The sequence below is a fragment of the Heloderma suspectum genome, chromosome 2 (genome assembly GCF_057233095.1).
Source record: "Heloderma suspectum isolate Gila_16-S chromosome 2, 16-S_ref, whole genome shotgun sequence".
Taxonomy (NCBI): Eukaryota; Metazoa; Chordata; class Lepidosauria; order Squamata; family Helodermatidae; genus Heloderma; species Heloderma suspectum.
In genome coordinates, this window is record NC_139459.1 from 326,551,546 (window position 1) to 326,577,992 (window position 26,447).

Sequence of the window (26,447 nt, forward strand, 5' to 3'; positions counted from 1 at the left end):
TATCTGACTGGGAAAACTCAGACACTCTGCTAAATGGTGCTTCATCTGGTTTCCCCAGTAAGAGGATGAGAAGGCAAGAGGGGACAGGAGGGGGGAGCAATGCAGGTGTCATGGTCCCAGGTAAGAGCATACAAAGAGCTGTGTTGGATCAGATCAAGGTCCATCTAGTCCAGCATTTTGTTCACACAATGAACAAAATTCATTGTTCGTGTGAGCAAAATGCTCCGCTGGAATCATCTTCAGAGGAGGAGCCAGAACCTTGAGAGCCAGTTGGCTTCTCAGAGGACCCTGGCACTACCCAAGATGGTCCAGGACCCTCAGGGGAGTTGCCTTCGAATCTGCCTCCTGGAAAGGAAGAGAGCTCAGCTTCTGAGGCAGAGGGGGATGCTGCAATAGCACCTAGCCCCCAACAACACCAGCACCTTAAGATCCAGGATAGGACAGTGGCCAGGCAAAGGAGTGCTTACTTACTGAAGAGGACTACTCATGGATTGGGCTTTCCTCATGAGGAGGGCATGTAACAAGCCCCTAACATGATGCAGCTAAGCCCTGGGTGGGCCTCTGGTAGCTCTAGCTATATCAGGTCTCGCTTGTAACTTGAGACCTGCTGGGAACAACACCTTATCTTCTGCTCCAGGCTCTGGTATCTTGTTTCTTCCTTGACCTTGCCATGTGTTTGGATCTCTGTGCTACTGACCCCTGCACTCCTATCTGACTTTCTGCTTTCTGCCTGTATTTCTGCTTGGCTTGTCTCCTGGCTTTTGACCTTGGCCGTGCCTCAGACCTCTCTCTGGATAAACCCCTGCATGCCTGGTAAAACTGTGCTTGACCATTTGACTGCTAAAGTGACTTCTCTATTATATACATCCCTGTATTTGCTTAGCAAAGAGCCAAGACTCAGTAGGACAGGGAGTGAATGATGAAGCCAGAAGAAAGGGGCAAGGGCTCCTGCCAGTGTATAGTCACGAATGTGTCTGATAGCTCAACATGGGAAGCTGCCTTCGACCACTTATCCATCTTTACTAGTAGACTACCTGGCAATGACTCTCTGTGGATGCAGGCAGAGAGATACCATTCCCATCACCTAATCCCTTTAACTAGAGATACCAGACATTGAACCCAGGATCTTCTGCTGGTGCTCTGTGCTCTGCTACTCAGCTACAGTCCCTCTCCTCAAGTTAAAAAGTGGGTTCAAAACATACCTGCAGAACATGCCATGAGCTCTCTTTTTATCTAATGTCTGTCCTTGGCCTTCTATTACAGCTGAATCTGAGTGAAAGCACTAATGGAGGCTTGCACAACTTGTGACCCATCAGTCCAAATGCAGTCACATACTGGGGCCTACCCTATTGCTTGACCCTCTTCTCTCTCTCTCTCCCCCCCCCCACCCCTGTTTTAGTAATTCCAAGCAGTCAGCCAATACAGGAGGTTTATCAGGCTTTGGTTTAGCAGGTCAAACATGCAGGCTGCAGGAATCCATTGACTATGTACCTTAGTGGATGGCAACCTGCCCCCCCCCCCAATTGTTTTGTACTGACATGGCCAGTGCCTGGAGATTATGTGAGTTGTAATCCAAGACATCTGGAGGGTACCAGGTTGCCTTCTCTACTTCTACTTCATAGTTTGATAATTGATTATTTTTTTAAACCCCTTCTTTACTCAAGGGAATGTGGTTTCCTAAGCCATCTCTTTGTCACTTGATACTGCAGTGAATATGAAACGGTGTCCCTGTTCAAGACAAATTGACTTCAAAGGATGGTAATATTGTTACACATACAACACTAAAATCTATTGTTACACTTATAGTATTATAATCTCACAGCAGACTCAAAGCAGAGGGAAAGCTGGAAGGTAAAAACAAAACAAAATTAGCAACGCATTTTTATTCAAGCACACCTGGATAATTGCAAAGGTTAATCCAATAATGACGGAAGGAAATTGCTTTTGTATACAGTAAAAAATCTCAAATGGTGTTCAGATTCCATTTATCCAAAGGTGGTGTCATTTGCAAAATTTGAACAGAGGTTATACAATGGGAACTGTCGGATGTGCACGCACTCTTTCTCTGCGTGTAGGTGAAATTGGTCCTTTTTGTGGCCTGGATGACAGCTGAGCACTTTTGAAATATCTGTCTTTGAACAGGGATCCCAATCAGTACCAAAAAACAAAAATCTAGCTAAGAGCTTGGACTCTAGACTAGGGCTCTTTGCTTGTTCACTGGCAGTCAAAGACCTCTTTATTGAAGAACACCTTTGACCATTGGGTCCATTGGGTTGGGTGCTGTTTTTTAATTTCTATTTCTATTTTTTTATTTTTTTTATTTTGCAATAGTTGTGTTTATTGTATTTTAATGTATTGTTTTGTTTTAATCACTTTTAATTGTGCCTGTAAGCCATCTTGGGTGGCATATTTTGGTAGAAAGATGGGGTATGAATCAAATAAATAAATAGTGATTCAACCAAAAATGCATGAAACTGAACCAGTAATCTGAGGAGGAATGAATTCATGAAATGGCTCCTCCCACAGCTTGGTTTATCCAAATCATTTCTCTGATTCTTCAGCATGTATACTTGGGAGTAAGTCCAACTGAATTTGTTGGGGCTTACTTCTGATCAGACATGCATTGGATTGCACTGTTAATCTCTGATTCCCCTTTCCCTAACCCACAAATGGCATGGGATACCTCTTAAGTCTTAGGGTCCGCTTTCAAATAAAGTATTTGGGGGGAGGGGGTTGCAAAACTTTCTTATATACATATTTTTAAAGTCCAATCATTAAAAATGTTTTCCCTAGAAGTTCAGGTTTAAAAATAGGGTTCCATGGAATGTCACACTGTGACTTTATATTTTTTAAAAGCCTGTTTCAATCACTGCCCTTTCTTTGGACAGGTATTTAAATGTACTGTGCCTCTCAAATAAAATGAGCTGCTGGAGGAATGATCCACCCACTCTGTGTGCTTTTAGGTAGATATTTAATAGCTGTCCGCTGTCATGGTAGCCCCCAGTGAAAGGAAGCAGCCATTTTTTTTACAGCAGCAGCCATTTTTAATTTTCCATAATTAAAAAAAACCACCTCAAAAGTAAACATGACTTTCTGAGAAAGAAAATGGCAGCTGCTCCTGTTCTCTTACCCACAAAATAATTTTGCCTCAGCCCTGAAATATAGCCAGAGCAAAACAGCTGATTTAAAATTCTGTGAAATGAGTGAGAAATGGACCTTGTACAGCCCTAGTCCAGGCAATTTAGTTTGAACTTTGGAAGTCTAATTAATTCAAAAGCAATGACCGCCAGATTTAAAATGCACTTTTTATAAATATGGATACAAGAAACAGACATTGTTGAGAGGAAGCAACTGTCAGGGAATAGATCACTTGCCTGTGGCCTCTCCTATACTTCCTTCTGGTTAAAGCTTGTGAGACTATTCAGGATACATCAAGCCATTAATCTAACCTCAGTTTACTGAAGTCCTTTTAGAAGGCATGTGGCTTTGGCAATAAACATGGGTCTGTTAAAATCTCAGGAAAAAACCTCAGTTTAATATATTTGAAAAGGCTTCCTAATAGTATGCTACTTACCTGGTAAGCTAGTCTATTAAGGACTACTTAGAAGCCATTACATTACTCCAGAGCAGCAACTAAAAGGAGTCTCACAAGCCGCATGACCATGTTCACAATGCGGAAGACTGAATCTATATATGTTTCTAGCCCTTTGGCTTCTGCAGAGAAATTTAAAAAAAAAAAACTGAGAAAATGTTCGCAGTTTCTGACTAAAGTTTAGAAAAAATGCCAGCCTGCGAACAATGCTGCTTCATTAACATTGTGTGTGTGTGTGAGTGTGCATGTGAGGGGATGGCTGCCACCTAGGAGGGTGTTTGATGCTTACGCAAATGACTCCCCACCCCCCACCCCCTAAAGAGAAGTCATTTTTCATTACGTTACAGCTTAATTAGAGAGGGAAAGAAACTCTCTTTGTGTGGATTTTTTTAAAAGCCTTATTTTATAGACAGAAAGGAAAGAAAAGAAAGGAAAGGAAAAAAGAAGAAGAATTGCAAGAGTGGGGATCTCACACATTCCTGCTGAAGTTCATTAATTTCTTTTTAAATTCTAAATCAGTATCCAGCTCCTTATGTAACTTTTCTCTCCTACTGTCATCAAGGCATTTGCGTGCCTTAATCCATGACAAATACTTTCATTTGATCTGTAACTGATTTCTCTGCCTGCCAAGTAGAAACAGAACACAGAAGGGGTGGGATATGTGTGTCTGGGGGGGAGTGTGTGAGAGAGAGGTGGGTGGGGAGAGCAGGAAAGAACATCTATTTATTGGAAATTAAAAGAAAAAGAAAGAAGTTGAAAATGGTATAAACCTTAACGAGGATCAATATCTTTTTGCACAACATTTCAGAGAAAGGGATGGCTTTTAACCCAAGGGAAGGCAATTTCCAACACACCAGGGAGACAAACTGCATTCTAAAAACCAGCTCTCTTCATGTGATACGACTATGGAGACTTTGGTATTACAAGAGGAAAGAGTAGTTTGACAAGAATGATGCCAAAGGCAGAGTTCTACCTGGCCACTCAATATCAAATTAAAATGAGTTTCTGAGTTCAGAAAAGAATCCAGGTCTTTTCCTTATAAATACATGGAGATGCCTTCTCCACATCCTTTAACTTACTGTATAAGTCAGAAGCATTGTTTCCCAGCACAGCTCAAAATACTGTGGTTTGTTTTTTTTTTCCTATAGAGCCCTAAATGGCTTGAGTGCAGGGATACTAAAGGATGACTTCCTACTATATCTTCCTGACTATCAGGTTTCTGGATGACCCAAGCCCAAGGGAGACCTCTTCAGAGGAGGAGGAAGACTGGGATTCCACAGCAAACTGCAGCCCAACAGAAAACATGGAGCAACCTGAGGAGTCCTGTCACAGGGATACCTCACCTGAGGTCCTGAAGAACTTGTTGACCCCATCTTGAGCCCTGCTGCGGTTTCCAACTCCCCTGAGCACCAGCAGCAGTAGAACATGCGGAAGAGTTGTTGTTGGAGCAGCCACCTGGCCAGAAGACCTTTTCATCTATGACCTACTAAGGAGCCAGGGTGTACTCATAAGGAGGGAAAAGTCTCAGCTGCAACTGCTGAATCAGGAAGAGAGGTAGCTGACAGCATGTATATCAGCCCTCAGTTTTCTTCCATACTTTTGCTGGATCACAACTGCTCCCTTTGAGCCATTATTCCAGCTGTGACTTAGGGTGGACATGTGCCGTGTTCTACAGAGGATGGTCCTCTATTTGAAGGACTGCCAAAGGACTGTCCTCTATGTATTCTGAAGGCATACTCTATTTTAAGAGCTGTCCGGTCAAAGTTTTCCACATCATGGTGAGAAGTATTGTATTTCTATTTGATCAACTTGTGGCCCTCCAGATGTTTTGGCCTACAATTTCCATGATCCACCACCAGTGGCTATTCTGACTAGGTCTGATGGGAAATGTAGACTGAAACATCTGAAAAGCCACCAGTTGCCCACCCCAGATTTAAATTGTAATTATTTCTAAATTGGCATCTATACATATAAATTAGCATATGCAAATCAGTGTCCTCTTTTGTCCTTTTTTGGGAGAGGGGTGATGCATCTCTTCATTTTGGCTGATTCAAAAATGGACACCCTAAGCTCTATGCTCAGGAGACTGACCAAGGAGCAGTCCAGAACATACCACTGCTTGAGACAGACAAGCAAACCCACCTCCCATGGATCCACTGCCTCCTGGCCCTAGCCAGGCATTCCCCCCTCCATGGCCCAGACACACAACTGCCAGCAGTTGCATCCTCTCCCTGCCCAGTGAACAGTTTACCCATCACATTTGGCATTTCATCTGGGGGCACTTAAGATGGCGGCTGTCTGCTGATGATGGTCAAAGGCCAAGCAGGACCTTGGCTCTTATTTTACAGAGCCACCCCACTGGGTAAGCTGTATGTTAGACAGAGGGAGGGTGGAAGTGACTGGCAGTGGGGGCACTGGGCAAGAAAACCTGAGAGGAGGCCCCCACCAACACCCACTGCCAGTCACTTGCACTCTTTATCCACCCCAGGCTTACCTGGTCCAGGCAGTGGCAATGAGGTGGCTCTGTAAAATAGGAGCCAAGCTCTTGCATGGCTCTGGGCCATCAGCAGCAGATGGCCACCATCTTGGATCCCCAGAATGCAATGCCTGATGGGAGATCAATGTCACACCTACTTTGCTGCTGAATGAATCATTACATTTTCAGAGGGAGCTCTAATATACATCTTCCACTGGAATTATATTCCACATGGTGAACATTACTGGTCCTAATAAATGTATTATTTGCTGGTCATACATAGAAACAAGCTTGTTTACATTATGTTGCAAGAATTTTCCCTGTGACTTCCTCATTAATCCTAGTTTACAAAACAGATCAGGTATGCTACCCAGAGCTTTTCTGGGTTATCTTATTCTTATCCTTTCTGAATGCACAAGTTGAGAAGTTAAACAGACAGGCATCTGATATCCATTGCTAAGCGACATTTGAAGACATGGGACTTAAGCTGATGATAGTCAGATACTATCATCAAGCATTACCATTTTAAATATCCTAACCCCTGCTTTAAAAAGCAACCTACAGAAATATTTTCAGAATTGTCAAATTTGAAGGACCCGGGGATATTGCCATCATGAATGCCGGCCTTTTGTCAAGACAGATCACTTCTCAAAGCAGGTTGCAACCTGAATTTTGGTGGTCAGATAGACAAATTTAGGGTAGCCATGTGTCCTCTTTTACAAAGGACAGCCCTCTGTATGAAGGGCTGCCAGAGGACTGTCCTCAGTTTTGAAGGCGTCCTCTATTTGAAGGGCTGTCCAGTCCAAGTCCAGTTTAGAGATAAAGAACCAACAGAAGGAAGAGCTGGGCCTTGAAGCTGCCCATCAATAGTGCCTAGAAAGCAGACTGAGCAAGGCACACAAGTCCTCTGGTCACAGTCTTCCACACTATGCCAAGATGTACTGTATTTCGATTTATATTATAACGGTGTCTAAATTTGCATCTATGCATATAAATTAGCAAATGCAAATCGATATGCTCTTTTGTCCCCTTTTTTGGTGATCCATTTCCTCTTTTGGGGCCATTCATAAGTGGCCACCCTACAATCAATGGAGTGGCATTAAGGTGAGACCCCAGTGAAGTTTTTATTTTCATAATCCTCAGGGGGGGGGTCAAGGGGCCCTAAAGGAGAGGGAAGGATGACAGGATTGGACTGAGCACAGTGATCTACATGACCGCATAGCTCAAACAAGTTTGCTCCAGTTCCGTACAGAAGCTGCAAGCATTTTTCAAACACAGAAGGACATTGCAACCATCCAACCTGCTTTAGGCAGCTTGATAGTCTTTTGGGAAGGATGTGCCTGCTGGCTTGTCTGTGTACACGACACGTTGCTGAGAAAGATGTTTCACTCAGAAGGGATAAATCTTCCACCACTGCTTTTATGCTGTTCCCTAGCACAGCAATGAAATCTATATATGAATCTCAAGGAAGGAAGGAAGGAAGGAAGGAAGGAAGGAAGGAAGGAAGGAAGTAAGTAAGTTCAGGTATTTTTCTCTGTGTTTAGCATTTAGCAATGTCCGTTCCCATGTATCCAGGAAGGAAGACACAGAACTCATGGAGGAATTGGAGACTTATTTATTATAATTAATAATAGTTCCACCTTTCCATTGAGAAAGCATTCAAAGTGGTTTACAAAGTCAACCCCCCCCCAACAATAATTAAACACAAACAAAAATAGTAGGAAAAAGTACAAAAAGAGGCATGCCAAAACAGGCAAAAAGCATATTAAAAAGGCATAGGACAGATTTAGTCTGACAGTATAAAGATCATAATGATGCTGCTAGGCAAACGTGTCTGGGGAGAGCATTCAAGCTGCTGCTAGCAGCCCATACAGGAAGACCAGAACCAGGGGTGGGAAGAGATTACTTCTCCTGGGCAACACTCCAGCTGACCTCTTCTCATGGAGCCCTACCCAGAGACTCTAGCCCTTCAGTATGGTGGGATACCACTCTGTTCAAGCATAGTCGATACTAGCTTGTATGCAGGTGAGGTGCCTCTGAACTTTCTATCGATGGGTTTAACAGGCCTTCACAATCTACAAGGCCTTAAGGCAGGGGTTTTGAACCTCTTTCAGCCTGAGGGCCAACTCCCACATTCAGAGAAGCTCTTGGAGCTGCATTCCAGTGGTGGGTGTGGCCAAAGGCAAAAGGGGCAAAGTCAGAAATACCAGCATTTTGTAGCTTCAAGCTCTTATTGCCACTAAAACTATACCTTAGGAGAGGCATTTCAACCTCTTAGAATTGGGAGGGGAGAACTGCACAAAAGCCAAGAAATCACCAACTGATTGGCAGCTGGGGGGGGGCAGGAGAGAGAAGTAGGAACCACCTGGTGAAATGGAAAGGGGTGTGTGGCCATTTGGAGAACCCTGAAGGGCCTGATTAGGACCCCCCAGGTAGGTCAGATTCAACACCCTGCTTTAAGGGATTTCAGAGCAGTAACTCAACACCTTGATTGGGGAAGTGAGGCTTTGGCAGGATATACTATATGAAAATGAGATGTTTTGAGAGAAAGCCATTCTCTCTTTGGGGCCAGGAGCATCTCAGAGGCCAGTATTCCAGAGGATCTGAAGCTGCTGGCTGAAAACGGGAACATAGGCAAAGCCTCACTGAAACTGGATGTGAGAGGGAAGAGAGGGAGGGAGAGCAAAGAGGGAGACAACGGGGAAGTGGTTCATTTCCAATAAACTATGTCTTGTAAGTCTTGGATTGTAACATCTGAACCAATTGTACAAAGCCCTAAACAATTCGGGAGCAGGACAACTGAGAGAGCGCCTTCTCCCTTACCAACCTGCCCAGTCACTGAGGTCATCAGAGGGCTTGCTCCTGGTGGCTCCACATGGACCTGTGGCCCAATGGAGTCCACCAGGAGAAGGGCCTTCAGCGTGGCAGCCCCCTTTCTTTGGAACTCCCTGCCCCTGGAGGTCAGGCAGGCACCAACACTGTGCTATTTCCTGTGCCTCCTGAAAATAGCACTGTTCAGGAGGCACTCCTTAATTGACCAGTTAGGGTTTTTATTGGTGGTGTGTGTTTTTTAAACAATTATAGTTTTAATGTGGTGTTTAAATCTTTTTATTCTGTTCTTGTTTTATTTCTTTTGTTCGCTGCTCTGAAATTGAAGTGGGGTGCTTTGGAGGTGCCTCCGCATGATACGAGGCAGAGCAGAACATTTCCCCGCTAGGCCTTTCCCCACAAACTGTGCCCCACAGTTGTTTTTATTTCCAGTTTATATGACATAAATGGGCATTCCATGCTCTGTAACTTTATTTACTCTCATTCATACCCAAGGTCCTTCTGGCCGAGACCAAGCATCTTCGATCAACATTACGCTGCAGCCCAAACTGCAGTTACCTGCCCGAAGCACAGTAGGATGGAGTTTCCAGTGCAGCTTTAATGCTGAAATAAGTTTACCTCCAGAGAACAACCCTGTTTATAGCATTTGAAACAAGTGAAAAATGTGAAATCCCAGAAGGCGACTATCAGCACATCATGACAGACTGGGAAAGGAAACATTGAGAAAGGGGAAGGGGGGAGCCAACAAAAATCATAAGAAGGAGAAAAGACTAAAAAAATATGGTAATAAGAGCAAGAACCTATTCATGTCTTTAAGGGACGATACATGCTTTTAACACACAATGAGTCTGTGTAGGCTGGTAATTAAAGGCAAGCATCCGAAGTAACCAGGACAGAGAGAACACAGATCTTCCCTTTGAGTGATGCCTTCGTAGGCACTTAATTTTCCTGAGGCCTTGACCATCAAAGCATGCCTTCCTGCAGCACCGTGACAGTAACATACAAACACAGCTCCAAGTATTGAAAAGCCATGGTTGACTCACACAGGCTTCCAAATTTGCACTTGAAGAAAGAGAAGTTTGATATGTAAAGGCACCAGCAAGACCAGGGCAGCCAATATAGATTTATCTCTTCAGGGCAGGCCTGCACAGCTTGTGATCCCTCAAGTCAAATGCAACCCTTCTGCACCTCGATACAATTTCTGTTTATACCGCCTTGGCAGGAACCGCAAACACCACCAACAAGGGATTGTCAAGCAACTGGCAGGCCGCAATACATGGCTGGAGGCTGGTAGGTTTAATTCTACAGAATGGCTCGCAAGTTATGTAGGCCTGTTTTCAGGCATTGTCACATTGGGTTCAAAAAAGGAAAGGAAGAAAGAAAAGTCCCATGGTGGCTATATGTCCTCTTTTACAGAGGATAGTCTTGTATTTGAGGGGTTGCCAGAGGACTGTCCTCTATTTTGAACGTATCCACTATTTGATGAGCTGTCCATTCCAGGTCTGGTATAAAGATAAAGAGCCACCAGAAGAAAGAACTGGGCCTTGAAATTGCCCATCAATGACACCTAGATAGTAGACGGAACATGGCACAGGGTCACTTGGTCCTGTCTTCCACACTATGGTGAGTTGTGCTGCATTTCTATTTAAATTATAATGACTTCTAAATTTGCATCTATACATATAAATTAGCATACATACATTTTATGCAAATACGTGTCCGCTTTTGTCCTTTTTTTTAGTGATGCATGTCCTCTGCTTTGGTGATTCACAGTGACCACCCTCCCTGTATGGTTTCCGCAATGGTTTCCAGAAGATAAACAATTATTCGAAATCCAGGCTTTGGGTACCAAAATGTATGTATCTTGTGTAGTAGAAACCATCTTTTTCATGTTGTGCAGCTTGAGATACTTCTCTCCAAAGGGACCCTAAAGTCCCAGTACTCATGCTGAAAGGAATCTTGCCAACCAGCCAGGGGAATAGGCTGTTGGAACAAAACTGGTTTGGAGCCAGTGAGGGCACGATAGACATCAGTGCCGGTGGGCCCTTCCAGGGCACTTGGAGCATGACAGCTGCCCAAGGGTGCCATGTACTGATTCCAAGTCTGCCCATCACTCACTAGATTTTGCCTTGGATTACCCTTGTTCTGCCAGACTTCGTCCTAGCTCTGGCCCTGACCCATAAGAACTTTAAAAGATCTCTGCTGGATCAGACTAAAGGTCTATTTAGTCCAGCATCCTGCTTCCCACAGTGTCCAACCAGTTGTCTCTGGGCCAACCAAAAGGAAGCCATGAAGGCAATAGCCCTGCTTTACTCTCCCTCCCCAGCAGTGGTGTAGTGGTACGTTTGAAGTGCAGGCATTCCTCATGACAATCCCCATAGCCATGCCCACAAGGTCAGTCAAAAATTGCAGGCAACTGTGTTGAACCATATAAACAAACTAGTTTTAGAAGCTTCCATCTGCCAGGAGGACTTTTGTTTTGTAAAGCTAATGGGTCTAAATTTCCCATTCAAGACCAAGTCACCCAGAGATACTTTATGTTACAAAGAAGGAACAATGTATTGTTGCTGGGAAAGTTAATCACCCTCCCAGCTACTGTGAAAAGTGAGAACAAGGAATTGTGAGGGGGGTGGGTTGGCAGATAAGATCAGCATCCCTGAACAAACAAACAAAAATAACATGCTGTGTGTCCTTGTGAACTCTGGCCCCGTGATGCCACTTCTCCCCAGTACCTGATATCCAGAAGTAGTTATGCTGGTTCCAAACATGGAAGTTCCATCTAGCCATAATCATTGATAGACTTATCCTCTAGGAATGTTTTCATCTCCTTTTAAAGCCATCTAAATTAATGGCCAGTACCACACCTTATGGGGTAGTGAATTTTTAACTTAAGGATATATTGTGTGAACCCTTCACAATTCTGTCAAGGCTGTGCCCAGAACTAGCTCTGTCTCTTTGCCCAGTATTTCTGAAATCAAAAGTTAGCAACCTTAGCTAAAAGTCAGGTGTAAAGGCAAATGTTGAAGTCTGAGCTATGATCACTCTGATATTTCAAAATTGTTTGTGGAATGTTGTTCTGTTATTCTGTTTGGGGTTGAAGCAAAGAAATTAAAGCCATTTGTCCTTCTAGCTTTTCCATTTTTAGTGAGTAGTAGGCTCACATTTTCCTTTATGCTCCTTGTGCTTTTATTTCTAATATCCCTTGGTAGTTGTCACTCCTTTGCAGATTTGACTTTGCCTTTCTGCTACTGGCTTTACATGCTTGTTCTGTTGCTTTACATATATCTTCACTGACATCATTCTTATTTCCATTCCCTGCATTTCCCATTGTATTTATTAAAAGGGTTTTGTATGACCACGATGGCTTTGATTTTTGTCCCCTATTGCATCAGAGCCGCATGCAGTTTGGCATCTTAGCATTGTCTAACATCCACCCCACTCACTTCTAGGGATCTGGGGGTGGTGATTGAAACCTGAAGAATAGCAATTTAGCATTTCAGACTAATTATTTTTTTAAAAGGAAAGCTAAAAATCTACCTAAAGACAGAATAGGGAGAATGATTTACCAGGGGAAAGGGTCAGAAAATTCAGAATGTTCCTGGTAAATAAGGATCAATGGAATGTATTTGACTGAAACTTTAATTGCAAATACTATGAGGTGTGACTAATGAATATATAAATACATTTATGTGATCAATACATAAATTAGGGATGTTGGAGAATTCCGCCACGGACTCCAGTGCGGCCAGAGTCTTTAGAATCCGGCTCCCTGGAGTCCGTGGTGGAACGGGGCAATTCCTCCCACCACCCCACGGAATCCCCCAGGATGGAGCCTACCTGGCGGCAGCGGCGGCTCCAGCGGCGGCTCCGGTGGCTCCGGGTTGTCTTCTGGCTGCTGCTGGGCTGCGGCTGCAAATGGTAGCCGCCATTTGCATCCTTGAAGACGCCATGATAGGCTATGTAAGTATCTACGTAGCCTATCACGGCAAAGGCAGGAACGCAAATGGCGGCCGCTACGCCATTTGTGTCCCTGCCAAGCCATGATAGGCTACATAAGTATCTACGTAGCCTATCACAGCAAAAGGCAGGGATGCAAATGGTGTAGCGGCTGCCATTTGCGTTCCCGCCTTTTGTTGTCATAGGCTACATGGATACTTACGTAGCCTATCATGGCCTCTGCAATTTGTGGCTGGCGCAGCCCAGCAGCAGACGGAAGTCCGGCTGCGGGCGGCCCCGGCCAGCGGCTCCACGGAGGATTCTGGGGGGAGGGATGGAGTGCCTCCCCTGCACCACGGATACCCCTCAGCGGAGCAAGGTAAGGGATTTGTACATCCCTAACATAAATGTGCATATATTGTATCTTTATTAAGAGGGCCAACTCACACAGTCCAAAGCAATTCCATGCAAAGTAACCTAAATGGTCTTCAGCCACATTAGAGTGACCACTTTTGTAATGCCAAAAAAGAGGACCCCCCCCCCAAAAAAAGAGGCTTGTATAAAATTGGCACATGTTGATTTCTAGGTATAGATCCCAATTTAGAATTATTTAAAAATAATTACTATCACTTAAATAGAAATACGAGGCATCTCACCACAGCAGAGAAGTCTGTGACCAGGTGACTGCTCAGTTGGCTGTCCAGGTGCTAAGTTTTGGATGGGCAACTTCAAGGCTCCTGTTGTTCTCCCTTTCTATGGATGTTTCCATATGCTCATTTGTATTTGTAATGTTTTATTGAACGGTTCCATAAGGAAATGAAAATCACTTAAGAGAGCAATGCTGGTGGTTCCATGCTCCTGGTGGTTCCACGTGGACCTATGGCCTGATTGGAGTTCACCTGGAGAAGAGCCTTCAGTGTGGTGGCCCCCTTTCTTTGGAACTCCCTGCCACTGGAGGTCAGGCAGGCGCTGACACTGTGCTGCTTCCAGAGGCTCCTGAAAACAGTCCTGTTCCAGCAAACATTCTTTAAATGACCAGCCATTGGTATTCTGTTTTTAATAATTTTTATATGATATTTTAATCTTTTATCATTTTTACTGTTGTACCTCTTATGTTCACCACTCTAGAATACAAATGTTGTAAATTAAAAAAGGCCATTATGGCTCCTAGACCACATCTGAAGGGCCATAGGATAGTTTGGGTGCCTGGAACCAAGGTTGGACATGGTATCTTGGACCCAGGAATCTGAGCTCCCTGACCCCTTCCCCTTACAGCTGGCATGGAGAGAACCATGCCAGCTGACTCTCCAAGGTTGCAAAAGCAACCTCTGAGAGGAGGGAAAGGGGGCAGTTCTGTGGGCGGGGAGGGGAGGGGACTGGGGAGGCCGGCTTACGAAGAATCCTCTGGCTTCCCCAGCCTGCTTCCCTCCCACTCCACAGACACACAGCTAGACAGGTGAAAAAAACCTGTCTAGCAAAAATGCAGAGCATAGGAGGAGCATAGAAGCAAAGATCTCCTCCACACTCCTCCTGCTCTGCATAGGATGCCTGTCAGCCTCCGAGTTCAGAAGCTGACAGGCATCCCAACAGGATTGTGCCCTAAAGATCTTCTAAATATTGTTTATTACATATGCTGTATATTTGGCATATAGCAAAGGGATATGTTTTCAAGAAGGATTAAGCAAATTGCAACAGCTTAAAATCCGGCCCTATGCTTTTAATGAATTAATTCTCACATTACTGATCAGTTACAAAAAAAATATGGAACTTCATGATTTATTACGTTACAGTTACACACCTTCCCTGTATATCGCAACAATTATCAGGTATATGTCCAGTAAATATATTATTAATTCTAGTGTGCCACATTGTACATAGTGCCCTTCAGGTAGTATCAGTTGTACACCATAGCCATAAGCCAATCTCTTTGAAGGACACATCCACAGGGGCTCCACTGAGTCTCTCCTACAGGGCTGGTGCCAGGTTTGAGGGAGGGCAGAGGTCTCTCTCACACATTGGACTCTCTCGTACATTGGTGCCCCATCCCCCAAGTCAGCTTACTTGTTGCTGTCAGTGGGCAGCAACACCAGCAATGCAATCTGCGATGGACAGCTGTGGCTGTCCACCATGCTGCTGTGGACATTGGGAGTACATGGAGGGCATTAACATGGAGGCCAGCTCACAGCCCCAGCCGCCTGGTGAGTGTCGGGGGAGGGGGGCAGGCCTGGCATCAGTGATGGGGCCTGGTAGAGCCCTGGCAGCTGCCCAAGAGCGCCAAGTCCTGTTGTTGGCCTTGTTCTTCTATAACCAGGAGAACATCCTTTACGTGAAATGGAGAATTCCCATCATTGCTCCAAGGCTTTCCCTTTATACGATAAAGCAGCAGGGAGGGGGTAACCATTTTGGGTCTGAGAGCCAGGTTGCCTCCTGGACTTTAGGGCTGTGCACTGCTTCAGTCCAAATCCTGAATTCTGAAGTGACTTAAGGTGATTCAGACCACTTTGATCCAAATCCAAAGTGGGTCTGGAGGAGTCCGAAGCAGTCCGAAGTGGGTTGGAGAGATCCAAAGTACTTTGGATCACTTCAGACAATTCTGAAGCCCAGACAGCCTGTCTGGCCAAATGTAACAACTTGCTAGAGAAGGGAGCGGGGGAGGAAGAGATGGGAGCTGGGAACTGCACCTTGGGAAGTGACATCATCTCTAGGTGTTAATAGACTGAACTTTTAACCCAGCCATTTGTTTCCTTGCTTTGTACTGTTTGTTCTTTGGCTCCCTGCCCTTCTCAGTTACTATTCTTTCCCTTCCCATTTTTCAATGCTCTATATTCGTATAAAAACCAGAGAATAAAACAACAACAACAACAACCCCTTTTCTCTTCTGTTAGACTTTAGTGTTATTTACCTTCCCTTCACTCCTTAGCTTGTAGGTAGTTTTTTTCTTCTTTCTGTATCTGCTTTCCTTTTTGTCTTGGGTGTGTGTGTGTGTGTGCTGTGTGAGTGCACCATACACATTATTGTACACAACCAGACAGTATGTGGCCAAAGCAATACACTAATAGGAAGCATCATCACTTTTGCCAATTTTCCAAGACACTTTGCCTGTCGCTTGTTTTCCCTTGTGTTCGTCAAATGACAATAACAAGAATATGATCAGGCTAGGTTATAAGTTTTTTTAAAAAAAACTAGTTTTTTTTTAAAAAAATGTTTGCTTCAGCTTATCCTTCCTGGGGGAAAGGGCTACCAAAATGATCAGGGGGCTGGAACAACTCCACTATAAAAGGCTTCAATGTTTGGGCTATGTAATTTAGAAGATGGACAAATAAGGGGGGAGGTGTATAAAGTAATATGGAGTATAGGAAGTGCAGCAATGCAATTAATAAATAAGCCCCACTGAGTTCAGTTACTGTGACTTGTCCAGCAGTCCAGGTAATGTGTATTGCAATTTGCAGCCAAATAGATGTTTAACTTTTCTTTCTTCCCTTAATGAGAGCCTCAGGTCAGTGGCAGATTCAGGACAGACAAAAGGAAAGTACTTTTGCACTTTAAAACAAAAACAAACAAAAAATCCCCAACCTACAACAGAGATTGTACAACAGGGATAGTGACTTTTTTAATTGTCACCTTAAACACCTCCTGATTAGGATATCTAATCCCCTGTGTGGCTGACAGCTTTTTACCTTTTGTTTTAGTTTCTGAGAAAACAAAATTTTATGTATGGCTAGCACAAAACCTACTGGGCCAAACTGTCTGATATTTGGCAGGTTCGGTCATCTCTATTGGGATGCCCGAGCGATCCCCAAGTTTCATGTGTTTATCATAAAACCCAAAAACATTATGGTTATTTCTGTTTTCCAATGTAAGTCAATGGGAAAATGTAAAATCTGAATAATTCAGATATCCAAATCTCAATTTGGATCCGAATCCAAAGCAAATTGGGTCATGTTCGAATTGGTCTGGAGCAAATCAGGGCTGATTCAGAAGATCCGAATCGGCCTTCGAAGTAAATGGGGGGCGTCCCTGCACAGGCCCACTGGACTTCCCTGTGGGCTGGATGACATCAGGGGATGAGGGCACATCCATGATGCCAGGGGCAGGGCCTTGTCCCCTGACACAATTGGTTCACTGGCTGGACTTCCTACAGCCATTGCCTCAGACAGCTTTGCTCCATGTGGGTTTTTTCCAGCTGGGACAGCCTGGGCAAAGCAAAGCTGAGGTACTGGCTGGAGGAGTTATACTGCCTTTTCAGTTTTGGCAATATAATTTAGGGAGGTAGGAGGAGTCATTTTGCTGTTACTATTGCCAAACAATTGGGAGTCAGACATCCTGACCGATATACTGGAAATTACCCAGAGATGTACCAGTAGATTCTGATCTCCCTTCTGCTCACCCTGGTTTTAAATCATCCATGTAGTCTGGGCCTCTCATTTTTAAAATCCCTGTTTTAAGCTGTATTTATCAGGCTACAACTTCTGATGTTATGTTTGTATATTTGTTTATTGTAAGCCACCCAGAGAACTTTATGTCAGCATAGGACTGCTATAAATAATTAAATAAAATAACAGATTTTACAATGAGGATGGACAAATCATGCTCATGTCACTTTGGAATGTGTTAATTCCTAAGCCTGGTTCCTTTTGCTTTTGCATTAAGCTGTGATTTAAAAAAAACCCCAGATCCTCACAAAAATTCACATTTGAAATACATATTTTAAAATGTATTTTCTCTAGAAATATACATTTCTAAATGCATTTTGATCAGTTTTTTGAGTCGGGAACTGTGTCACAACTTCCAAAGTTCACAATCTGCAGAGCCGGCCTTACCATTAGGCAGAGTGAGGCAACCACCTTAGGTGGTGGATATTGGGGAGCAACTGTTCCTCATGAGCCCCCACCCCACCCAGGCATTACACCCTCTTGGAGGACAGAGCCACATGGCCTATCCTTCACCCCCAAAACTATTCTACTGCCCTTGGGTGTGGTGGAAAGATGCTAACTTGTTGCCAGTGTTGAAGTAAGATTTAAGGTGCAATCCTATTCACGTTTAGACAGAAAAAAGTCCTACAACTCCCAGCATCCCCCAGCCAGCATGGTTGCCTGGGCATGCTGGGAGTTGTATTTTTTTTATTATTACCTTATTTTTAAAATCACTTGCCTGCCTTTCTGAACAGAAGCCCTCCCAAGGTGGTTCACAGCAATAAAATACATAAAAACAGGGTGCAATCCTATGGCTGCTAGTCAGTGGCTAGACGGCCATAGGATAGGATGGTTCCCAGGAAACATCCTCAGAGCTCACACTCTGAGGTCAGTTCCCAGAGAACCGACCCCCCCCCCCATGCTGCCTCACAGGCAGACATTCCATGCTAGTAAGAGCAGTGTGGAGTAGGGATGTATGAATTCCCTACCTACTGGTCTCGGGGGGGGGGGGTCCACGGGGGGGGGAGGTGATCCATTCCTCCCCCTGGAATCCTCGCTGGCTGGCTTCGCTCCACGGTGACTCCACAGAGCCGCCAGCCGGCTCCGTACAGCAAGCGATACGGCCGCCATTGCCATGCCGTATCGCTGAGCACTCACTGCAGGAAGGGATCCGGACGCAAATGGTGTCTGCTACACCATTTGCGTCCCTGTTTTTTCACGCGATAGGCTACGCATTTTTATTTATGTAGATATTTATGTAGATAGGCTACACAATTTTATTTACATAGTTGTGCTATTCATATGTGCTTTGGTAGGTGGAATGGAAGAGGTGCTTTCTTGTACTTTGCTTCAGACAGCAAAATGTCTTGGGACAGCCCTGGATAGATAGGTATGTTCTGAATTCTGATCCACATGAGGTCCAGATCAGTTCATATCAGAATTTCCAGGGACTGAATTCCCTTCTTTATGGTAAGTTAGTAGCTATACTGCAAGATAACCCTGCTTGATGTTACACAGTTTGCATTGTTTATACCAAGCTTGCAAAGAACTGTGGTCTACGCCTTCCCATGACTCTCTTGAAAGGTGCAGCAAATGGTTGACTGCCAAAATGCATGGGTGCAATTTACTCATATGTCACTCTCCAAATTCAATCTTTTATTATTTGTTTAAACCCTTCCAATACCTGCTGTACAGGTGTGTAGCAGAAAGCAAGTAGGAAGAAGATATCACAGCCAACTGGAAAGAGGCCTAAGAACACAAGTAGCAAGATTTTAATTCATAGACATTTTGCCCTTTTCAAATCAGTAGTGACATTAATTCCAGCTACTTTTAAAGCAAACGATGCATGTCAGTAACAGCAGCAGCAGCTTTACTCCTGTTTAGTGCCAGCAATCCATGTGTGCAAATAGGATTCTATATAGCCGTTGGGCCAAATACAAGCCAGGGTACAGTGTAGAGAAAACAATCACATAATAATGGATGTGGAACAGCATGTGTTATTTCATGTAAATCCCACATCTTAGTTCATTTTGTGAAACCAATTGGGGCAGCAGTGGCCATGAAGCATTCTGTGGCATAAATGACGAGGACACATGTGTTTGAACATATATATCTAATGAAAAACACTGAAACTCTTCATTCCCCCAAATCACCACGCTAACCATTCAGTTAAAGAAATAATTTAATTTCTCCACACAGCTCCATTTATAGCTAAATTCAAGAGCAATAGATTCAGCCCATTTAATCATGTGATATTTAAAACACTGTGCACTGGTCTTTAAAGAAGTTCTTTAATTTATGAAGCCAAGGATGCAGAAGACAGAGCGGAACCTGTCTTCTTCAATTTTCCTGTGCTACAGTAACACTACTGTTGAATTTAATTGTTTGGAAGGCCTCTTGTCTCTTACAAATTAAGGACCCCACTAGTGATTATGGGCTGCCATAAAATGTTGAGAGTTCATGATGGCTAGGATAGAGGTATGCGAGAGGATTAATTACAGCTGTTTTTACATTATTAAAAATAGAAAAGCCTTCTAATACAACAGTATTAAATTGGAAAATTATGCACAGATTCATCTTCCCCAATTTTTTATTCACTTTTTTCCTTGATGCAGTGTTTTAATCTTCCTTAAACAGTGGCTAACTCAAAGTGGCTAACTCCAAGTAAATGATGCATTCCTAATAATATAAATATTAAAAATAGCAATTGCTTGGGGACTATAGCTGAATATATTAAAATCTCTGTTCATTTTCATCATTAATTTATTTTTATGTGCAACCCCCACTTGCATTCTCAAATCAGACCACAATTCATACACACACACACACACACACGTCTTCTCCTAAAAACCTCTAACAGCATCTTCCTAAAGGCCCCTCAATGTCTTGTCCTATCCAGATGTGGAGCAACCTGAATCCATGGTGAACATTTCTGTCAAATTCCACTCATCTGTCAAAGTAGTGGATTATTTCTTGAAACACTGAAATTGGCTGTCTGGGATCAGAACACTATCAATCTTACTCATGGAGGGTGCACGCTGGCTGCCTTGGAAAGTCTCACAAGAGGAAAAGCTCTGCTGTTCCTAAGCAGGTGATGAGGCAGCTGTAAAACCTTCCCTCTGTCTGTGTCGCAGCTCCCATGAAAGATACGTCATATTTCCCATTTCTCCAATACTCTGTATGCGCCCCATGTTGTACTCTTCTAGCTTCATAAAGGAGGTGATTTTTCAAGCTTAGGCAAATGCTGCAAAACACCAGAATGCCTAGCCCTCATTTCACACACACACACACACACACACACACCATCATGTCACTCGTTTCTTCAACTGATTGCGCAAACATGTGATTACATTTTCCTTTTGACTATTCATTTATTTAATGACTATTTTATTTATTCTTATTTATCCATTATGCCATCACTGGTGTCATATCACAAGTACTTTCTATTTTTATAGGTGCTTTGTATACATCTCTTGATGATTCCCAGAGGAAGACATCCAAAGTAGTTGTTCTACCTCCTAACAATTAAAACAACAGTGACGGAAGCAATAAGACGTACACGATCAATTGAAGTTTGAGACTCAAAATATGGGCCATACATTAAAATCCACTGGGATCTTGTTTTCCACTAGCATTGTGGGTAGTATAGAAGTGCAGCTATAAGAGCATCGCTATGCTATTATGCAACTGCTATTCATGGGATTTATCTAGGAAAGGTTCTCAATGAATAACTTCTCCATAATCCTTTCAGACCATCATTCAATACACTTTCTAAGACATTTATTTATAAATTCAGAAGATTCCTAGGCTATTATTTTCTGGGCTAGAGAACAGCTAAAAAGAAAACAACCATAACAACCTTTCATCACCCATATCTGATCCAATGAAGCTATATAGTTTAATCCTCCATCTTTTGGACTCATAGTGGTATTCTCAATAGGGCATGATCTCATTATTTCACCCATCCATAGTCACAAATTTAAATAACTTGTTTTGAGATAATGCATTAAAAATAATCATCAATACATTTCACATGTGAAACTCTAAGAAAAGAACAAGAAAAGAGTCCACCTCCTTTCCCTCAAAGGAGATGGACTCAAACTTTCTAGTTTATGAATGTTCTGTATCCAAATTGATCCCTTCCTGGAGAGCAAACCCATGAAGGAAGTTGCACATGAATAGTCAGCCTTGAAATATTTCATTGCTGATCTCCACTTGAGGGACAGCGATGTAATGAAATATCTTATACTCAATCTTACCTTAATCAATTTCTATTACCAACAAAAAACACTTTTTGTTCCTTTAACCGCTGAGCATCATTACAAATATTGCGCACTGCATCATCAAAAGTATTGTTCACCTTATCACACTCGCACACCCTCCCCCCCATGACCAGAAACAACAGTCTTTGACAAATGTAGGCCAAATCTCACCATTGTTTACAACTGTAAACCCAGTGCAATCATTCTAGGAAGAAAAGTTTCATAAGGCTTGAACTTAAAGGGTTTTCAAAGTGGTGGCATAGGCAGCAACCCTAGACACACTTACCTGGAAGTAAGCCCCACTGAATACAATGGGATGTACTTATGAGTAGGCATGTATAGGATTGTGCTGTAACTTTGCTAAATGGTTTTTCACCACATTCTTGAATAGATTTTGCATGCTGTAGTCAAGTACAATGCATAGTGTTTTCCTCCCAATCCCCCATATATGTCACACAAAATATGTTACTAGAAAAGATACTACTGTCACCTTTCCCCTGTCAGATCCCCATAATACAAGCACCATAACTGCTGAATGCAAGCAAGGGGTCCTTTATATGTATATTTGGTGGAGGGGGGAGCCTTGTGCCTCAATTGGCAAATGTACAGCAAAATCAAAATGGTTTAAGTTATATAACCCTGTGATTTCTCCACAGAATGCTTACTCTCTTACCATTCACACAAACCCAAACATGTAATAAGGAAAAGATTATATTATAATCAAAATGTGTTTCCCATGCTGACCCTCCTGCGTAATTTGAGAAAGTGACAAAAAACACTTGCACACCTAAATAGGTAATGCATTTCCATACCAGATGAGTAAATATTGATTGCAGTGTCATACAGGCAAGCAACTCATAGAACTTTAGAGGTAAAACAGATTATACAGACATGCTCATACATGTACTCATGCATCTCTCCTCTGTTCCAAAGTTACAATGTGGCTGCATCTAACAGTATCCACCATGTGGTTGGTCCTACCTGGTCTGTGCAGGTGATGCTGCTGAAAAGTATGGTGAAGGGACCCCTGACAGAGCAGCATGGCACAGGCACTTATCCACAAATACAGGACCCAGGACATTGCAGAGACCACGGCCATTCTCTAAAGGAAACGTTAGACAAGAATTAGCATCCACAGCAAGCAAATCCACATTCTGTTCCCACAGATGCTATTTGCATCTGAACCATGGCGCAAGGAACACATATGTAGTCTTTTTGTTGATGTTCCCCTTCTCTTTCCACCCCTTTCTCCAAGCTGCGGTTGTCAAATAATGAAGAGTGTGTCCAAAGGAAGGTAAAAAAAAGATGTCTGCTTCTAGAGGAACTTTTAATAATTCAGGGGCATAAATGAAACTGTTGCCAAAAGAAGCCCAAGGTTAACGGAAGCCAGGGTGCATCTGATGAAGTAGGTTTCAGCCTACAAAAGCTCATGCTGCAGTAGATGTGTTTGTCTTCAAAGTTCCACAGGGCACCCTTAAGACAAAAACTAAGCAATCCATGTCCCTGTTGTTTACACTTTCAAGGAATGAAAATAAATATTGAAATATTTTCAAATACTTGAAAATACTTTCAAGAATTTCTTTAATGAATGGCTATGTTTTCTTTGGTTTCTGATTGGATACAAAAGGGTAGCTGGCAACTATCTTAACAGACAACCCTGATTTGCCAGAGTTACTCCCTTCTGCAATATAACAAGATGAAGCACAGTGGGGGCATCTCAGGCCATTCTCTTATCATCGCCTTCGACTGACCAGGAAAAGGTAGTGTCACAGCTACAAAGTGTCCTTTGCTTGTGGGAGTTGCATCTTAGGACTGGAAGGTTCCTATTGACATACACAGGGAAGCTAATAGAGATGGGCAGCCTCAAAACTTCATAAAGCATGTTGCAAATAGTAACTTAACGTTCAGTGCCAATACATGTTTTAAACACCCTCTCCCTTCACAATCTGGCAAGTCTAATACCACTCCAATTGGGACTGCAGCATTTTTAACTTCTAAGGCCATTAATTTTTAATTGCAATGTTGTCTGCTAAGCAAAGTAATTGTTTCTCAGAATCAGGTTCTTCGAATCCCCAGATTTAATAAATAAATACATCACCTAATTTTCCTTCCACCCAAGCTTGTAAGACTAGATTAAATTTCATAGGTAAAAGAAAAAGGGATTTTCAGGAAGCCAACTGGATTTTTTAAAAATGGAAAGGAGTCATTACAAAAGGAAGAAATTTCTCTTTGTGTCATGTGTCATTGCTTGGTACCTTCCTGGGTTTCTGTACTTACGTCCATTATTGTTTAAATTGCTCTGTGTGTGTTTGTGTGTGCGCTCATGCACGCCTGTGTGAATATACCCATAAACTTTACAAGTTTAACAGCCTCTCTTCAAAACCTTCAAGGATTGCCAGATTTCTAAGGCTTGGCCACGCTGCACAATGTCCAGTTCTTTTAACAACACCTTCTGCTGCATTTCACATTGCCAGATTAATCAAACTTCAGGCGCACTCCTTCGTCAGCCAATGACAAGATGGCATTTTCTATCTAATAATCCAATCAGCTGAACATCATCACCCCACACACACACACATACACACACCGAGAGGAAGGGAGAAAAGACTTTCTAGCTCAAATACACCTCTTTTCTCTCTCTTACTGAACACCTCTCTCATTTTGTGGAGGTTGGGCTTAGATGACAAAAAGAGTTAGAAGTGAGTAAGTGACCCATTGCCAAGGCTTGTTAAGGGTGAAATAACCACCTTCCGATCAGTAGCGGTGTGTAAGTGTCAAGTTTGGACAAGAACGTCATTGGGCGTTTTGTTTTGTTTTTAATTTCAGGCATGTAAAGGGCTCTTTTGAAGTGTGTGTGTGTGGGGGGGGGGGGAACCGCTCCTGAATAAATCAAACATAACTTTTTGATTCAAAGGAGAGACATAATTAGCTGCAAAACAGCAAAACATAATTGTCATCAGCAGGGTGCAATATCATCCCCATCTATGCATATCTGATGTACTTACCCAGTATATAAACAGTTGCTGTCCCTGCTGTTTACTTTCGTCTGTGGTATGCCTCTCTCTTCCCTCACACACACCCCGCAGACCCTTTTGTTTCCCTCAACCTCAGCAACAAAGCACCACACAACCAACCAACCCCCCCCCCTTCTCTCTTCCCTCACAGTCACAATGCTCTTCCAGGTGTATTTAGAAACGGATGCGTCCCCCTCACCCCCTTTTTTCTGGCATTCTGATGCAATCAGCAAAGAAATTAAAGGGAAGAGGTGACTCTTCGCTGACGCTGATTTTCCAAGGAGAGAAGTGTTCCGATTGAACCTGAACTTTTACCAAACCTCAGCCAAGCAGTGAGGGAAACGCAAGGGGGAAAATAAAATAAAATAATGTAAACTTCCAGAGCTTCTGGTGTGCTGATCTCTTTCACGATCTATCCTTTCAGGAGGCATTATCGTTAACTGCGTTGAAGAAATGGCTTTTGAATCCACCCTCTCCCCTACTTCCAGTCTCTCAACATCCATCTTCAAACAATATCATTTTAATCAACTTTTCGCCAAAACCAGCGTTCCTTGCTAATCATTTTCCCCCGTGGGTTTGTTTGTCTGCTCTCTGCCGCTGCTCTCAACCCTGTTTCTCCCGTGCAGAGACAGCATCTGAATACACATATTTTAACTGATATTTATTCCCTTCAGTTAGGATCAGATGAGGCTTTCCGCATCTCGAGTCCTCGGAGAAGCTTCCTTACCTGAGTATTCCAACCCCAAGCAGAGTGCTCTATTAGCGTTCATTGGAAAGATTTAACACTTTTTAAAATCCATCTGCACCACAATAGGGGGATTAAAATAAGATAAAATAAAAAGCCGCGTCACCAACAATCTTCTCGGTCAGGATTCCGTTTATTTAGGATGAACAACACAAAAAGCGGGTGTTTGTTTTTTGTGTGTGTGTTGGTCTGTCTGTCTGTCTGTCTGACAATCCTATTCCAAGAGTAAGGAAGACATCCGAGCGCTCTCTTTTCAGCCTCCGTCTCGCACAGGCTTGTCAGAAAAGTAGCCAAGGGTTGAGGGGTGGAAAGCCTGTCATTTTCACCTTTAAATAATCTCCGAGCGTCACCTTCTGCTTGATGAGACCTTTGAAGTGATCTTGAGATAATTTGCAGCTTCCAGGGCACTTAAAGAGGAGGATCGGTGGATGTTTAATGACAGCCCAGCCTGCCTCTCTCTCTCTCTCTCTCTCTCTCCCTCCCTCTCTCTCTCTCTCTCTCTCTCTCTCCCCCTTCCTCTCTCTCTCTCTCTGTCTGTCTCTCGCTCTCTCTCCAGAGCACTCAGTGAGGAATAAAAGCAGATGCACGTAGAAAAGCTCGGATCGGCTATCCAGCGCTGTAAGCACCGAGAGTCTATGTCAATACATCCCAGGCTCGGTAAAGTATCACATGTCTTAAAGTGACATGAACCTCTTATCGCAATCGGCAGCCGCGAAGTGCCTCCCCTCACCTGCCCGGTCTCCTCCTTACACCAGACCAGAGGAGGCTGTTTTTGAAGTACCGGCAGGACTAAGCGTTTATGCAGCGCGATCTGGGCGAGTCAGCCTGGGTCGCTCTGCCTCCCCCCTGTAGCACCAAAGAGAAGCGAGGGGTGGGAGCACTTTGGAAGCCGCGGGAGAATGGTCAGGAAAGCAGCGACAGTCCAACCGCGGGAAGGCGGCCGCGACTTCGTCTTTTTCAGCGAGGGCAGCCACCCATTAGTCACCGGAGACTAAGCTCCCTGAATCCTCGGGCTTTCTCAATGCGACACTGAAGGTCCGGGATTTTGTGAACGGTGACCCTAGCATGCGTGACCGCTGACCAGTGGAGGCTGGTGGCTCCGTTTTTGGTGGGGCAGTGATTCCATTCTGGGTTTCGGTCACAACCAGCCAGAACTCCGAGGGAGCTAGCTATCCAAGGTG

General features: G+C 43.5%; 1 protein-coding gene across 1 annotated transcript in view; it reads right to left on the minus strand.

The window, feature by feature from the left end:
- TAFA1 (TAFA chemokine like family member 1) overlaps positions 1–25,666 on the minus strand; it is a 520,363-nt gene extending 494,697 nt beyond the window's left edge. Inside the window, exons 1-2 of the mRNA XM_084832508.1 lie at positions 25,249–25,666; positions 22,489–22,609 (exon numbers count right to left, since the gene is read on the minus strand). Coding sequence (XP_084688634.1) covers positions 22,489–22,606 — 118 coding nt within the window. The 5' untranslated portion in view covers positions 22,607–22,609; positions 25,249–25,666. The remainder of the gene's footprint in view (positions 1–22,488; positions 22,610–25,248) is intronic.
- Between the last annotated feature and the right edge of the window lie 781 nt (positions 25,667–26,447).